Source organism: Nanorana parkeri, unplaced genomic scaffold (genome assembly GCF_000935625.1).
Source record: "Nanorana parkeri isolate BGI_ZX_2015 unplaced genomic scaffold, ASM93562v1 scaffold482, whole genome shotgun sequence".
Lineage (NCBI taxonomy): Eukaryota > Metazoa > Chordata > Amphibia > Anura > Dicroglossidae > Nanorana > Nanorana parkeri.
The window spans coordinates 265,548-283,146 of record NW_017306750.1 but is presented as its reverse complement, the minus strand read 5'-3'; the positions used below and the strand labels follow the sequence as shown (position 1 = coordinate 283,146).

The 17,599-nt window shown below is 45.3% G+C and overlaps 1 protein-coding gene across 1 annotated transcript in view; it reads left to right on the top strand.

Annotated features, from left to right (window-relative positions):
* EIF3H (eukaryotic translation initiation factor 3 subunit H) overlaps positions 1 to 17,599 on the top strand; it is a 175,965-nt gene that overhangs the window by 54,029 nt on the left and 104,337 nt on the right. The window contains exon 2 of the mRNA XM_018560856.1: positions 1,091 to 1,247. Coding sequence (XP_018416358.1) covers positions 1,091 to 1,247 — 157 coding nt within the window. The remainder of the gene's footprint in view (positions 1 to 1,090; positions 1,248 to 17,599) is intronic.

Here is a 17,599-nt window from a genome sequence, read left to right as displayed (position 1 = left end):
GCAGCCACGCCCCCCCCCACCCGTAGTGCGGTTGGACGCGTGGTAAAACATTGCCTGCGTTCCGTTCTACTGCAAACGCAAATAATAGAGCAAGCATAATTTTTTGCATTTGCAGTGGACCGGAACGCAGGCAATGTTTTGCCACATGTCCGATCGCACTGCGGGGTGGGGTAGTGGCTGCGATGCCATTGAGTTCAATGCACGCCACGCCCCAGAACGCAGGGGAAGTTGTGAGCGATTTGCGTTGTGTTCCAGCAGCTCGCGCTCTAGGACTCACCGCAATTGGTGTGAACAAGCCCTCATAGTTACTATGTAAATTCAAAGAATGTTACCCATGTGACAGTGTGGGTCTGCTGATGGGCCACTTTGGCACCAAGTATTACAGTGGGAAAGGCCAGAGGAAGGGAGTGCTATTACATGATAGTGGGAGTATTACTCCAGAAGACTGCCACTGCTGGTAGAATGCTAAGATGTACATCAGGGGTGCTCGTTATGCAGTTATTTTGCTTTTAATGACAAGGGACAAGGTTGCTTAGAAGATAAATTGAACAAAACAAAAATCAACCCTGTCCAGCCCTTCAAAGCTGCCCTTACACCTAGGAAGAGACAAACTTGTTGAAAGCCAGAGCATACTCGCCCACCACCTACATCACAAATGCAATGTGGAGACATTGGGGTTGATTTACTAAAGGCAAACAGGCTGTTCACAAGTTTCCCCTTAGCTTAGTGAATGTGGTGAAAATTCACTTTGTTTATGTATTTAAAGACCTTAATATATTAGCAGCCTGATGGCAAAGAGCAGTAGTAGTTGACTGGTAGAAAGGGTTAGCGGTTGAATGTTCCTTTAAAAACCGTGTATGGAGTAGAATTGTGACAATATTTTCTGCATCTCTTTATACTTTTAATGCTTTAAGTTTTTATATTTGATTTTTTTTTCATCCCACTGATCATTAATGGCAGCAAGCAGTGGAATCTTCCAATAATGATCAGCGTGGGTAAATGTCTCGAGTGTATTTTTAATTTGTGATTAGGCGGTAATTGTGTTCCTTCCTGAGCGCTGTAAGAACATTCCCGCTTTGTCTCCTGGCAGGTGGTTTTGAAGATCATTAAGCACTATCAGGAGGAAGGCCATGGAAGCGAGGTGGTGCAGGGAGTGCTGCTTGGACTTGTGGTCGACGATCGGCTTGAAATCACCAACTGCTTTCCGTTTCCACAACACACAGAAGACGACGCAGAGTTCGATGAAGGTAATAACATCGATATTGTAGTAGTATTGAACGCTCAATTTTTTATTCAATATTGAATCCAGACAAATATCAGACAAATATACATTGCCCTGCTACATATGTCTTTAAATATTACAATTACATTTCTTTAAATATTTGCCCAAACACTTTGTCATCATGTTCTAAAAAGCTATGTCCAACTCTCTCAGCTACACTGCCCTAAACTTCCTGTACAATACAAGATCACAAGGGAGAGCAGTCTCCAGCAGCTGTCTATCTACTAGCTTGGAGAAGGAAGCCAGGGGTGAGGGGTGGTAGTGGAGCGGCTTGTCCTCCTGTGTGTTTGTGGAGACACGCAACTTACTGGCACATACAAGGGTGATTCCAAGGATCCCCCCTAAAAAATATATCAGGGCAAGTGCTCAGGGAACCAGCTAATTCTGCAGGAAACTAAAATGTTTAAACATTAAGAAGAAGCATCCATGGTAAGAGCATTTGAAATAGCTTTAAAACATTTTGACTTCAATATCACTTTAGAGTACTAGAGGATTCTCATGCACACATGGAGAAAATGGATACTAGGTGCTCACACACATAGTCAAAATCTTGTTTGCTTAGAACCTTAAACTGGCCATACACCTATAGATTATCTGCAGATCTTCTATGGTCAGATGGAAATAGTGCAACAGATTCCTCCATATATGCTAAACTATGTTGGTGAAGCAATCTCCTGCTGGGCCAAGCTTCAGTATCTTGCTGGTCGGTCCCACTGGCTCTCATCCAATCAGATTGTAAAGGTGTTTTGAGAGCCAGCAGGGCCGACTAGCAAGATACTGCAGCTTGGCCCAGTGGATGATTCCGCCATCCACACAGTTTAGCGTAGATGGAGGAATCTGTTGCACTTTTCCCATCTGACCATAGAAAACCTGCAGATAATCTATAGGTGTATAGCCAGCTTTAACATGGAGTGTTTTGCTGCGGAGATCTCCACGCAAGAGTTGTAATGGTAAGAGTTAGAAGGCAAAAGTGTATAACTTCTGGTAAAGCATGCTGCAGCATATCAGAATTCTCTACCTCTGCAGGGGAATAATGAGTGGCATCTTGGATGGAAGCTACTTAGTTGCACACCACTGAACCAAATGGATGCCTTCTACATCATCACTGATGTGGTCTATGTTCACAGTTCATATGTGCAGTCTGCTAATCTTATCAGGCCCTGTCAGACTCCAACTACCAGCAAACCTTGCTGCTCTAGCTGGAGTGTGCTGGGTGATTTGATGTCCTCGATCACTCCTTGCCTATGGTGTTTGTCTACTCTCAGAGAGATAGGGTGGACCTGAGTATAAAGTGTCCCTCACGCCCAGTCTTTTCCCCCTGGTTGACATCTCTGTTATACTGGGCAATGCAGCCAGTAGGTACGCTGTTAACGCATCCTTTATTTATTTCACTACATACACCATTGTGACCTTGTAACAGGAAGCTTGTATACAGGCGGATGTCTGTACACACAAGTTAGCAGAATAAACGGGCATGTTTAACGAACACCAGGGACAATGTAAAAAATCACTCTATAAAGTACTTTTAATTCTCATAACTACATTTTAATTTGATTGTGAATACACAATTGCAGCCAAGCTTTTTTTATGTTTAATCAGCTACATACTTTCCAGGTACATTAAAACAAAATATGTGCAATGTGTTTTAATTTGTTTTTTAGAAAGCAACCACTGCCTGAGTAGAAAAGTCTGTCCATTGCCAGCATTCTTTAGAAGCAGCAGTCTTTCTGCAGAGATCTGACACGCCCCTTGCTTACTCAGGGCTACAAATCTCCAATCGGCAAAGAGAATGAGTTATCTGCAGAGAAACCACTGCTTCCACACAGAACAAGGGTCCTTCTCTGTGACATGCTAATGGGGGGACAGGCTTCTCTACTCAGGCTGTGGCTGATTTCTAAGGAAAATCTTTGGTTTTGTTGCCCCTGAATTTTTTTAAATAGTGCTATGCGGTAACTGGTTTTCTCTCATAGTTCTCTTTAGGGTCTCTGGAGGACATATACTAACCTCCTTCCGTGACCCAAAGCTCAGTATATAGCGAGCTATTGCCGGGACGGATCCTGACAATACTATTGTGATCCACCCAGCTGCGTGAGTGACAGTGGGCTCTGACTATCTAGAGCCAAAGCCAGTTGTGCCCTCCCTCGTCCATTCCTGGAGTCAGCGCTGAAGGATCGGGGAGGGGGCAATCCCTGCGGGCAGCGGTGACTGACGGTTACCGCTCTTTGCAGGCAGATGATCGGAAAGTGAGCGAGTGACGGTATGTGTTCGCTCACTTCCTGATCGATAGAGCCGACCTGTGACAGCTTCTTTGTCACAGGTCGGCTCTAACTATGAGGATGGAGTGGAGATCACTCACCTCATAGTTCTCCTTGTAAGCTAATTTTAATTGGGCTTTATGGCAGGTAGACAGATCGTCTTAGAATATTATAGTTCTGTCTAAGTCCCTGTTCACACCTGGGCGTTTTGTTGCTCAAAGCGAAGTGTGACGAAACTCACGTCTATTACCTCGGTTTACACCTTTTGTTGCAAGCAGAAAAACATCTGTCGCTGGAAAAAAGTACACAAGTTACTTTTTGGCAGATTACAGAGCTATTTTTTCCCATAGACTTCAACGGGAAAGTTTGTGCGACCAAACGCTCAGGTGTGAACAGGGGCCATAGAAATGAATGGCGTGCCTTGTCTTGAGCGATTTGTCACGCTTAGCTTTGAGCGACAAGAAGCCTTGGTGTGAACGAGCTCCAATTTGTATGTGAAGTTTTGTTTCTCCTTTAAATTCTTGGGCTCCTGGACTGAATGGGTTCTGAATTCTACCTTTGCCCACCCATAGAGAGATGGTAATCGCCTTGTCGTTTCCCTTTCCTTGTCACCGTCCTGTGTGAGAAGACTTGCCGCATTATGTAACCAGGTTGAGTAGGCGGTGAGGCTAGTAAACCTGAAGGGTTAATAATGCAGCCAAGGAGACAATGATAAAATCAGATTTGAAGAAGAAAAAAGCCCCCGCTGCTCAGGATTTAACAAGAGTAAATCAATTTACCTGGAGCAAACTGCAGTACATGCTGCGCGGTGTGATGTGACAGAATGATAAACAGCCTTTTCTCCCACTGCAAACAGTCTTTGTTTTTTGATGAATGGATTAAAAATTTTAAGTGGTTTACAGCATTGCCGTGCTGGGCTTTATCTTTCTGCTCATCTAGAGGGCATCGGGCGTCTTCTCGCCCCAAACCTTCCAGACTGTAAGAAGTTTGAATATCTGGCGCCGCGTTCCCTCAGCTTGCCGCTTTGGCTGTGATAATTGGAGATGGTTTTACAGGAATCATTGCTCTGAATACTGACGAGGATCACTGTGATTTTGTCAGATTGTCCAAAAGTGATTCGGCTTGTTAACGTATAACTCCAGATAGACAGAAGTCCCTGTGTGTGTTGTAGTCACCGCTTCAAACTCGTTCCCATGATGGACTACAATCTCAGCATGAATTTGTAAACTAAACATGAGATTGTATTCCACCATGGGGGTGATCTTGGAGTGGTGACTACAACAGTAAAGGAGGGACACCGGAACTCCAAAGCAAGTCCAGTATCTGTTTATTGACGTACTAGTAGCATGTAGAACACTCTAAACTTAGAGTGTTCTGCTTGCAACTAGTACGTTAATAAACAGATACTGAACTTGCTTTGGGGTGCCGGTGTCCATCATTTACTGATATATTGTCGGAAGCCACCTGCGGCACCCACCCTCCATTTTTGTGCGATGGATACACGGACTGTATACTGGTGGCTACAACACACAGGGACCATGGGGAATAAAAGTAGTCACCCTCCAGAAGGAAGGACAGTGTCGGCACCAATTCAGAGATGATTTGAGGATCTGCAGCCGAGTGATACACAAATAAGATACATTGTTAATAATTAGGGTACTTGAATGTATTTTTATGATTTAACTCCTGAGTTTAGTGTCAAAATGGCTGCACACCTTTCTATAAAAAGCTAACAATTTATCCTCCATCATTCAAACAGTTCAATAGAAGCCCATCTGCTTTGAGTACATTCTTGAAAACTCTCCTAAGCACTCCTAATGTGAGAAAGCATGCTCTTTTCTCTGTGTATTGGAAACTTTTACCGCATTTGTAACTGAATAGCGACATCATAAAACATTATTGGTTAATTAGGATACTTGAATGCATTATTAAAATTTAACTCCTGAGTTTAGTGTCACTTTAATATTGAAAAAGCTAAGGTTATGCATTTGAATGGTAAACATATTCATGCAAGCTGCTCATTAGGAGGAGCTCCTGTGGGGAAATCGGAACTGGGGAAAGATTTGGAGGTCCCAGTTGACGTTGTAATATGCAATGCCAGGCTACAGCAAAAATGGCTAGCAAATCGCCATCATGCATAAAAAATGGTATGTACTGTACTTCAGAGACAAATCCATAAATGTACCATTATATAAAACACTGGTCTGGCCCCATGTTGAGTATGCGATTCAGTTTTGGTCACTGATCCACAGAAAGAATGATTTTTCAGAGCTCTTACTGTGAAGTCTTTCCAAATGCAGAATGCAACGAGTATCCCCTTGTTCTTTTAATTAACCTTATGATTAACTTTTTGTACCAAGCTCACTATATGGACTGTATGTATTTGTACGTTGTGATCATGTCCCCCCTTAATCACAGAGAACAAATTCAGTTCAGCGAATCTTCCCTCATAGCTGAGCTCCTCCATGCCGCTTATCAGTTTAGTTGTTGTTCGCTGATTTCTCTCCAGTTGCCTGGTACCCAAAACTGAACTATATACTTGACATTGCATGCTATTAAGTCTAAGTTCCCGAATTCCCAGATCTCTGATTTACTTCCCAAGAAGATATTATGAATGCATGTTTTTAGAATGCAGAACTTTTCATTTATCAACATTAACCCTCGTTTGTCACATAGCTGCCCAATCAGACTGAGCATTCAGGTCAGCTTGGTGGTTGGAGACATAATTGTAAGGACTTTATTCCATTGCATAGCTCGGTGTCATCTCCAAGATGGAACAGAAGGTACTTTTAATAGCAAAATTTGTAAATCTCGATGAGCTTGGGTTCGGACTGAACCTGAGCTCATCCAAACCCAGAAGAAAGCGGTCAGTGATGGTTCTAATCAGCTGTTGCCATGGCATTCCTCGCCCCATAGCTGTATGAAATAAAGGGGCAGGATGTTGGTGGCATATTTGACCAATTATGGCCATTGGGTCATATAAGGGCAATGTCAGTCACCGGTACCCTCCTTTTTTGTTTTTGTGCAGCCACTGGGTGGGGAATGCTCCGACCGCAGCTTATTGGACTGGCATTGACAATGGTGTACCCAAAGGTTCAGTGTTGGGACCTTTTAGTTTTTACCTTTTTATATATTAGGGATGAGCTCAGGTTCGAATTTATCCTGAGCTCATCCAAACCCAGCTGTAGCCAGTAGGAATCCATAATTGCCAGTCACTGGAACCAGTCTTTAGGCCAGTTTTCTATTGATTTCACAAACTGAATTTGTTAAGCCTATTGACCGAGGGTAGGCAACTTTGGCACCCCAACTGTGGTGAAATTACAAATCCCATCATACCCCTGTCTCTGGGAGTCATGACTGTCGCTGTCACTCTTGAAATGCCTCAAGGGATTCGTAGCGCATAGCTAGAATGCAGAGCTTGCCTACCCCTGCTATAGACCTTAAAGTGGACCTTTTCAGACCATGCCAGATGACCTAAAACACCATTCTGACCACGGGCAGGCAGTGATTTGTCTAGCTCTGAGGTCTGTACTGCTCTGCTTCATAAGTTGGGGGGAGGTGGTATATTGGTTCTTTTCTGAAAGTGTACTTACCCTTTAATTGGTTCAGATTGCCATCGTTGAGTCCAGGTCTGCCTGTGATTTCCGCTGAATGGTATTGACTAACATATCTAGTGTGAAGAGCATTTAGTAATGCTGAATGGATGTATGTGTTAGACAGCGGCAATCTGCTTCCTTGGTAATGAGAGCCAATAATGTTTTATTATGTCGCTATTCAGTTACGATTGCGGTAAACGTTTCCAATACACATAGAACAGAGCATGCTTTCTCATATTAGGATTGCTTAGGAGGGTTTTGAAGAATGTACTCAAATCAGATGGGCTTCTATTGAACTGTTTGGTTGATAATGGAGGATAAACTGTTTGTTTTTTTATTTATTTAAAGGTTTGTAGCTATTTTGCTTTTTGCCTTTAAAGTGACACTAAACTCAGGAGTTAAATCTTAAAAATGCATTCAAGTACCTTAACTATTAACAAAAATGTATCTTATTTGTGTATCACTCGGCTGTAGATCCTCCAATCATCTCTGAATTCATGCTGACACTGTCCTTCCGTCTGGCGGGTGGCTACTTTTGTTCCCCATAGTCCCTGTGTGTTGTAAAGTTGTCACCGCTCCAAGCTCGCTCCTGTGATGGACTACAATCTCAATGCAAATTAGTATTGTGATGTGAAGTGCTTGCATGTGGATAGGACTGCAAAGAGGCTGCAGGAGATCAGCAGCACTGAGATTCAAAACTGAAGAAAAAAAACCTACAATTTCTAAAAAAAACAATGGATGCCCCGTGCTTTCACACATTAGGGGGTTCATTTATAAACTAGATGGTGCTGACCAGTATAGGGGTGTCGTCTAGGGGTGTTAGTGCAGTACGAACAGTGTGTGCCAAGAGGAAGTTGTCATTTAGAACAGGGGTGGACAACTCGATGCCTCCAGCTGATGTGGAACTACAAGTCCCATGAGGCATTGCAACACTGACAGTTACAGGCATGACTCCCAGAGGCGCAAAGATGTTGGGATTTGTAGTTAAAGCACAGCCGGAGTTGCCCATCCCCGGTCTAGAATGGACATCTACGATGTCAGCTATTCACTTTGTTTTGAAGGGTTTAGGGTGAAGGGCCTAAAGCAGTGGTTCTCAACCTGTGTAACCTCAGGACCCACCTTTTGTCTTTTGGTCATTAAGTGGTGACCAAAGTCGCCCTGCAATTGAATGCACTGGTGGCAACGCAACACACCTCCCACACCAGAATGCACGGTAGGTGTGATTGCGTCATACAGTGCGTTAATGGCACAGTATTTGTGATTAACGCACTGTACTAGTCCCCTCAAAAACACTGACATACATATACAACTACACACACTCCAAAAAAATGTAATTTTTTTTTCTTAAGGTCCACCCAGTCTCCATACCTTACTTTAGTGCATCCTCAGACTTGGGTCCATTGTGGGCTGCTGTGCTGTGATGGAGCTCCATCCATCCCCTTAAGCTGACACTCTGCACCGGGCAGCATATTTTGAATGGTTGCTTGGCGAGAGAACCGACAGTGCTGCGCTACGGGGAGGCTGAGGAGCCTCTCGCCTACAAAAGTGGAAGGCACGCGGCGACCCACTGAACACCTTTGAGAACTAAGGGCCTAAAGGGCACCAAAAGCTCTTCATTAGAATATAGTTATGTTGGGTATACACGTTTCAATTCTGCCGCTGAACGAAGAAAATGGAACAGATTCCTCTAACGCATACGAGCGTTGACCAAGGAATCTCCCACTGTTTACATTGTATTCCAACAGCAGCCACCGTCAGAATGCCTGGAAATAGCCAGCAGCTCAGTGGCTGCTCCTTCTGTTGGGCTGATAATTTTCCAACATGCTCCTTCAATCGAAGCGTGTATACACAGCTTTAGATACCATACTCTGTTCTTAAAACAGAAGTATTACTGTGTCCTTATCACAAGTTGATAAAAGGGCAGAGAGCAGATTTGTGCAGATCATGCCTTCAAGCTCCATTTTACGACTGAGTCCAGGCCTGCTGCTTTATAGCACATGTACAGCCTAAAATTGCTGGCAGAAGCCATTGACTGCAGTTTGCATGCAGCTGTTTTAGGCTTGTTGACTGTCATCAGTGCACTTAAACCAGACATTGTATAATGTTGGCGAGGAGCAAGGCAGGATTAACAGGAGTATAGTGAAGTGGTCGAAAGCAACCGAAAAAGCTTTAGGGCATTGTCTAATATTATAATGACCAAGACTCGCATACAAGAAATTGAATGTAATTATTAATCACTGTAGATTTGTGTTTTGTATTCATTTTTGTCCTGGTATTCTCCAAGTAAATGCTTTAAAATGAGCTGGGCAGTTTTGGGATATTTTCCTTACAGAGCGGCCACTGGAGGGCAGTGTTGTCCAACGTTTGCCGTCGTATCGTCATCTATTTATTAAGAATCTGTGAGCAGAGCCCATTGAACCCTTTATTCAAATGGCGACTTTGCTGCTTTCTCCATCAGATTTCCCAATATTAATTCTGCATAGCTTTTGAAATAAGTTCTTCTTGTAATAACCCGCCTTACCATTTGCCTTCACAAAGTGTAGAGTTCCTTTACGAACGATCATTTCCTTCATCTTAAAAAGAAAAAAAATTCTTCAAGGTCAGAGCGTTGTGATTTGTTCAGTGGGGTGGTAGATATCCTCAGCTGTAGTGGGCGCGGTGTTGGATTGGTGCAACTCCCCTAATCAGATGACCGGTCTGCCCTGAATGTGTGACCTTACATTGCAGGATGGTGTTTTTTCCCCCGGGACTTGCCGATACCGGAAGTCTCATTGAGGAAGCCAGACGGCGTGTAAAGACTCGCCACCCAGCTTCCCAGTTAGGAGGGAAGCTCTCCATGCTTCTCGTCACTAGGTGACGAGAATGCATGGAGCCGGCTTTATGGCCAATCGGGAAGCTGTGCGCTGTGTAATTTACTCGCCACCTGGCTTCCTGATTACCCTTATCATGAGGGGACAAGGGAGCATGAAGCCGGCTTCTCAGCCATTCAGAAAGTCGGGCGCTGCATTACACAGCACCCGGCTTCCTAATTGGTCGGGAAGCTGACCAATCAGGAAGCCGGGCAGCGAGTCATTAGGGATCCACACTGGCTCAAAGGCTGAGGGCCCTGCCACACCAAGAGTGCATTCCATTAGTGTCTGCATTCCGGTCCAGTGCGATTGCAAAAATAATAGTGCATGGAACATTTTTTGCAGGATCGCACTGGACCAGAACGCAGGCACTAATGTGCCAGGCGTACGGGTGCCGGCAATCACACCTCGTGGGACGTGGCTGCGCTACCATTGAGTTAGTTCAATGCACCGCCATGCCCCCTCCCACCCCAAAACAAAGTAAGCCGGCCCGGTTGCGTTCCCGTGAGTTCCAGAGGCCGAACGCACTGGAATGCACTCTTGATGGTGTGACAGGACCCTCAGTCACTGTCCCCTACTGGCATTCCTTGGTCCTTTCTCAGTTTCTCCAGTACTCCATTGGAGGGACAGGGGAGGGGGCGGGCACAGCTGGTGCTGGTTCTAGCTCTAGATTGGCAGAGTCAGCTGTCGGTTACGCAGCTGGGGTGGATCCCCTTAGATCCACCCCCAGTAACTTGGATAATCCTTCTTGATTGTTGCACGGCCCTGCGCTATCAGCAAATAATGGGCATAAGCTTCCGATCTTGTGTGTGTGTGTGTGTGTGTGTAATGTTCCTGTGACCCAAAATAAAGCCAAAAAAAGATAAATTAAGAATATTATTTGTATTATTACATAAGGTTTTGTGTGGCAGTCTAAAGTAGACCTGCCCTTTTTAAATGATTAAATCCGCACAAAGTGAACAGTCTGAATTTGTGCGTCAAGTTTGTGTATTGGGAGAATTCAGGGCCCCATGTGCGGCCGGCATGGAAATACAGCAGAGAGCCTGTGCATGTATGGATATTATTCATGTGCTTTCATGATAAATTGAAATGCGTTTAATGTTGATTCACGGCCACGGGGTAATGAAAGCTATATTTCCCGCTTAGCCCCCTTGTAAATTACGGCGTTAACCATTTAAGTAGAATGTCGCCATCCATCCCGTCCCCCTGTTCAGGTCCATTAATCAGCGCTCAGGTAATGAATCTGAGGTTTAACCGGCTTATCACAGGTTCAGAGGAGCTGCCGTGACTCCCCTTGTCAGGCCAGGGCCGGCCCTTTATCTGGTGGGCCTGGCTGCACATTTTTTACACGTCGAAGACGGGCTGTCGTCTTTGAAGCACTGAGAGGATTATCTGATGTGCTGACAATATGGTCACAGCAGGGTTTTTCCTCTGTGCTCATTCATCATAAGCCTGTTTGTGTTGCCGCATACATCTCCTCTGCAACATCCAGGAAAGAGGTTTTCACCTGCATCTGTGTTGTGCAATCGCCTCGGTGAGGAGCAAGCCCCGAATTGTGCCCAGCCATTGTACGGGGAGGATGCAGCGCACATCTCGCCTTTTTACATACGCAGTCCGGCTTACCTTAACATGAAAGTCCACTAAGCACAAATTGTGGCTTAGCTGGCCACATAATGTAATCCCAACTTGGGAAGGTCCTTGGAGTAAATTGCCTTTTAATGGACATCATCCACCACCCTGTTCCGCTACTATTTTTACCCGCCCGCTGTTTGATCATTTTAGGAAGATTAGATGTGCAATAATGAAATGCTTCAACACGTCATGTACCCAACAAACAGATTGTGCTGATGAAGATGGATAGATATACCAATCAGCCATAACATTATGACTACTGGGAGGTGAAGTGAATAACATTGATTATTGATGTTGTAATCAACACCTGTTTAGGCAGCAAGTGCACATTTTGTCCCTGAAGTTGATGTGTTTGAAAGCCGAAAAAATGGGCAAGCGAAAGGGTTCGAGTGACATTGTGGTGACTAGACGACAACGGTCACAGCTGCTCCAAAGCTGCAGCTCTTGTGGGATGTTCCTGGTCTGCAGTGGTCAGGACCGACTGAAAGGGGTCCAAGGAAGGAAAAACGATGAACCGGCAACAGGGTCATGGGGGGCAAAGGCTCATTGATGTACATGGGAGCGAAGGTTGGGCCATCTAGTCTGATCCAATAGAAGAGCTACTTTAGCTCAGATTGCTGAAAAAGTTAATGATGGTTTCAATAGAAAGGTGTCTGTACACACCGTGCATCAGTTTGTGTATGGGGCTGCGTACCTGCACACCGGTCAGGGTGCCCATGCTGACACTTGTCCACTGTCAAAAGCACATGCAATGGGTATATATAACCAAATTAAATTTCGCCATAAGGTTCAATGTAATACATAATACTGTACAGTATGTGCTAAAAGCACACAAAAAAGCTTCACAGCAAGTGTCCACAGGTCTGTCTGCGACCGCGATGTCGACTAGAGGAAGCCACGATCACATGTCAGAGCGGGGAAGATGGCCGCGGTCATGTTAGTCACCCGATGTGGCGTTTGCGAACGGAAGGCAAATTTTGCCCGATTTCACTCACTCACTCTCTCTCTCTCGCACTCTCTCTCTCTCGCGCTCTCTCTCTCTCGCGCTCTCTCTCTCTCGCGCTCTCTCTCTCTCGCGCTCTCTCTCTCTCGCGCTCTCTCTCTCTCTCTCGCGCTCTCTCTCTCTCTCGCGCTCTCTCTCTCTCTCGCGCTCTCTCTCTCTCTCTCGCTCTCTCTCTCTCTCGCGCGCTCTCTCTCTCTCTCTCGCGCGCTCTCTCTCGCACGCGCACTCCCATAGAGAAGGACTGGGTGCAAATCACATGCAGCACCTGTCCTTCCCGGGAGCTGCCCCATACAGCCGTGCACGGATCTGTACGTGCCGGCCGTTACCCGTGTGAATGAGGGCTAAACTTGCCAGCATGTCTTTGGAGTTCCTGCAATTCTACCATTTATTTTTTACAGTGAGGGCACTTTGTCTGTTACCCTAATTCTGTTTTTAATACTAGTTGGCCTGAAACAAACCTCCACTGTGCATGCTTATTTCAGGTCAGCATTCCACTTGGTAGTGAGGACAAGATCAAGGTTATGGCCGTCCTTTATAGTTGGATGTCGCTGTCAAAGGATGCCGGAGCAAGCAGCAAGGGCTGTATGGAACTTAAATGTCTACAGTTACCAAATGTATACCAGCAGCCTGGATTAAATTATTCCTCCCACGTGCGCTTGTCATTGATATCGCAGGCAGGTGTGGATATCTTTTGCTGATCTGACGTGTCGGGTATTAAAAGTGTTAAAGCAGAACATAAGTCTTGTGAAAGCGTTGCATGCTGGACTCGGGCTCACTCTGCGCAGACCACACCATGAGAAACATTATGCAGACAGCCTCGTCTCCCCCCCAGCAACCAACAATAAAAGAGGAGCCATTGGCCGTCACCAGCGTGCAATCTGATTTATGAAGTGATGCTAAAGACTGTCCGCCCTTTGCTAGAGTTAGGAAAAAAGAGATGCGGATTAGGGCAGATAAATGTCATTTTTGTCAGGTCTTTCTGGACACATGTTTTTTATACTAAGCTGAGAAGAAGCCAAGTCATGTTCTCTTGACCGACACAGTTTTTTATATTGAGCAGCTCGACTGCCATTCTGCTGTCACTTAGGCCTCGTCCCCTTGTTTAGGAAATTGGAAGTACATTTTTCTTAAAAGTTCCCACCGCCTCAAACTTTTACTTCAATTTTTGCTAGCTTCTAGAGTGTTAAATCACCTTAAGCTTTTTACATCGCGCCGAAGCCAGTTCTCTGTGTGCGATTTCCCAGATGTCCTCTGGGAAACTTTGAGGAGCTCAGAGAACACCGAAGTGAGAGCTCCCATAGGTGGAAGGGAACAGAGGGAAGCTGCGGCATAGAGAGCTTGCTTCTGGCATCTTTGGGAGGTATAAGCCAGAGGGCGACTCCAACATCAGTAACAAAAACTTCACATTTGGGTAAATGTTATGGTCTACACTGATATTTTAAAAGACTGTGTATTTCCTTGCATAGGCATTGACCTATTGCTGTATTGTTTCCCTTGAAGCATTTTTTTGATGTGACTCACATTTTTTGCTTGATTGGTGTTCCATATTTTTAAATTCTGGCTATCCATTTTTTTTAAGCTAAAACCAATCCTACTTAGAGATGTGCAGATGCATTATGAACACCAATAGGTCTTTTGCATAAAATAATAATTGAATGTAGTTTGGATCGGCCTAAAATCCATGTTTATGCCTACTGCAGAGGGAAGATGGCACACAACAACACATCCCTGGTGCAGGTTACCTTGGATCAAAACAGTAGACATAGGGCTAGAGCATCCAATCCGGCTGATTGACCCACGCTCCAAGGAGGGTGCCAAATGGATGTTTGGGGAGGTTAAGTGTATTCAGATATCGCTGTTCATTCCAACTGTATGTGTGTGGTTTGGGCAAGATTTATCTTACGTCTGTTAGTAGGTTTAGTAGGGATGCACTGATACTGGTATCGGTATCGTTGCCGATGCTGAGTAAGGGTCCCCACACACCTTACGATTATCGTACGATAATCGCAGGAAATCCCGCGATCGTACGATGATCGTAAGGTGTGTGGAAGCCGTGTGACCTCTACTACTTACGGACATGTTCGAAAACCCGCAGAGCATCGTACGACGTTCGGCGGGTTTGTGGCATGTCCGTGCAATAACAGCCGTACGGGCCAGTGTGCAAGCGCACACTGCCCGTTCGGCATTGCGGTCATCGGAAGCCCGCCCCTCGGGGCTTGGCTTGCGATCATCGCAAGTACGATCTGCCTATGCAACATAGGCAGATCATACGTTTTTTAAGTACCTTACAACCATCGCAAGACAGTCTTGCGATGGTTGTAAGGTGTGTGCCCAGCCTAACTCGCCCAAATGCTGTGATGCCTAGCCCGATACTACCGGTATCAGGAAGTTGGGCAGCGAGTCATTACATGCTGCTCGGCTAGCTGATTGGCTGGGAAGCTGGCTCCATGCTCCCTCGTCATAAGTGGAGCCGGCTTCCCGGCCAATCGGGAAGCTGGGCAGCGTGTAATGACTCGCTGCCTGGCAAGCCGGCTTCGTGTGCCCTCATGAGGTGAAGAGGGAGCATGGGACCTGCTTCCCGGCCAATCAGGAAGCCGGTTGCAGCGTCATTACACGGCGCCGGCTTACTAATTGGCCAGAAAGCCGGCTCCATGCTTTCCCGTCGCCTAGTAAGGAGAAGCATGGTTATGGCTTCCCTGCTAATCGGGAAGCCGGGTGGCGAGTGTTTACACGCCGCCTTGCTTCCTTTATAGGACTTCTGGTATTGGGATGCGGTGTCGGCGAGTACCGGAAAAAATATCGGTACTCGATGCTGAAAAAAACGGTATCTGTGCATTTCTAGCGTTTAGTACTGGAGCAGTAAGGATGTCTACTAAGCCAAAAACACTTGCATAGGTCCTAAGCATATATGGTTGTCATACGTTTATATTTAAGACTGTACTTAACATGGTTTTACTGACCTGGCCAGCTGGAAGCACTTTTTTGTAGGTCCGTATGCCATACGTCCTTGGCAGCGAAAGGGTTAAGCCGTTCTATTCTGCAAAATCTCCCGTAAATAAAAAATAGCACCATCTGATCCACCTCGCTGAGTTTTGGGTAGGTTAGGGCAGAGTTCAGTTTCCTACTGGGTCTCAACTGCTGTCTGGTAGACTGTCTGGGTTGTGCCTTCCCTTGCATGGCTTTTTAGTTGGGATTTTTAGTACGAGTCCTTGATGAGTCTTCCATATTTTCCTATGAAGAATCTAAAGGGGGACGGGGGGGACACAGCATTTCTATGCCCTGTGACTTTTAGAATATTCACCATAAGATTGTATGTTGCAGACCTTCCAGCACGTTCAGGTTGTAATAGGGACTGGACTGAAGGTGGTCAGAGATCATGGACAGCAGTGAAGGCCCAGCTTGGAATCAAACCCTGCCTCAAAGAAGAAAAAATAAATGTTTTCCTTTTTTCAGCTGTCACAGCTAAAATCCTGTAACGTGGGCGTTCAGTACGTTCCGTCATATTGTGTGCCTTGGGCCCAGTGACTTTATCTGCTAAAGTGTTTGCGGTAAAGACGTTCTCCCCATGTGCTGTCTGTGCCTCCAACTTTGCTTACGCGGAAGAAAATATGTAAATGCAAGGCTCTTGTATCTAGATCCGTGGACGGGAAATTGGCATGGCACCGTGCCATGACAATTCAAACACTCGCCTTTTCCTCTAAGTGGCACAAGCACACAGCCAGATTTTCACTCACTGTGTTCGAGTATCTTATGATTTAAAGCAAAAATCAATGGAATGTGCCTCAGAGTAAAATCACTGTTCTTACCATCCGCCAGACTCATCTTGTAATATACAGCCAGACCACTGCAGCGTGTGAGAGATGAATGCTGTGTCACCCATGCTGGGATTCACTCCTGTGCCATTTATTGCTCACTTCCATCTGTGTGTCCTCTATCTGTTGTGCTAGCATATTTTCCTGTGTTTTATTAGTAAGTTACACTGGCAGTTCATGTAATATAAAGGCCAGGCGCCCCAGCTGTGGGGATCCTAGCTTCTCCAACTTGGCCTTAAACATCGACTACAGAGTGAACACTGAACACCTAGAATTGTGGCATGATGGATCATGGAGGGATCAAGGATATGGGTATCCTGGCAGATCATAGACTTACAGCCCAACTATATAAAGTTCTGTTGCGGTTCCCTGCAGTTATTCCTTTCCGTCATTAGATGCCATCAGTCTTGACCATCTTTCAGCCTGGAAGACTAAGGAAATCCTGTGAATGCAGAGTGTCATGGGTCTGCCCCCCTGAGAGAGAGTTACTGCAGTGCCCTACACTTGCATGCAATGATTCCGAGTCGGTTCTAAGGAGTGAATAACTGCAGCACATCACCAGTGCTTCCATGTAGAGTGGCCCAGATGTAGCTCTGTTCAAATATTAACAAAGCTATTATTGTTTCGGGCTCTGGCCACCTTCTTCCACTTTCTGTGGAGCACTCTTGATGAGTAAGACTGTCACAGTTCTGGTCCCATAGTGCACAGGAAGCGATAGCAGTTGGGCCATGTTCATAGAAAGAGCATGTAACATTTAGGCTTTTGTTATGCAGTGTAGATGCCAATACAGGGCTGGACAAATCCCAGGAGCCAGATAGCCAGCTGTAGCTGGCACCTAACTTTTGAGTTTTTCTTTGTGGAGCTGGATCCTTTAAAAAAAAAAAAATCCTGCTGGCTCCTGAATTTCATATTTATTTGTCTATCCCAATTTAATATACTTGTTGTTTTTCGGCATGAAGTTCTTCGATCGCTTTGACTCAATTACAAATATGAGACCTCTTGTCAGTGCTGAAATTCTTTCCTCACAGCCACCAACAAGATTCACACATTTAGATTCCATTATTCTTCAGGACAAATTTGAATCTGGTTTCTGTACAGATATGTTTTTAATAGGGACACTATGGTAGATGTGACTTGATAGTTAAAGTGACATTAAAGGCTCCCCCCCCC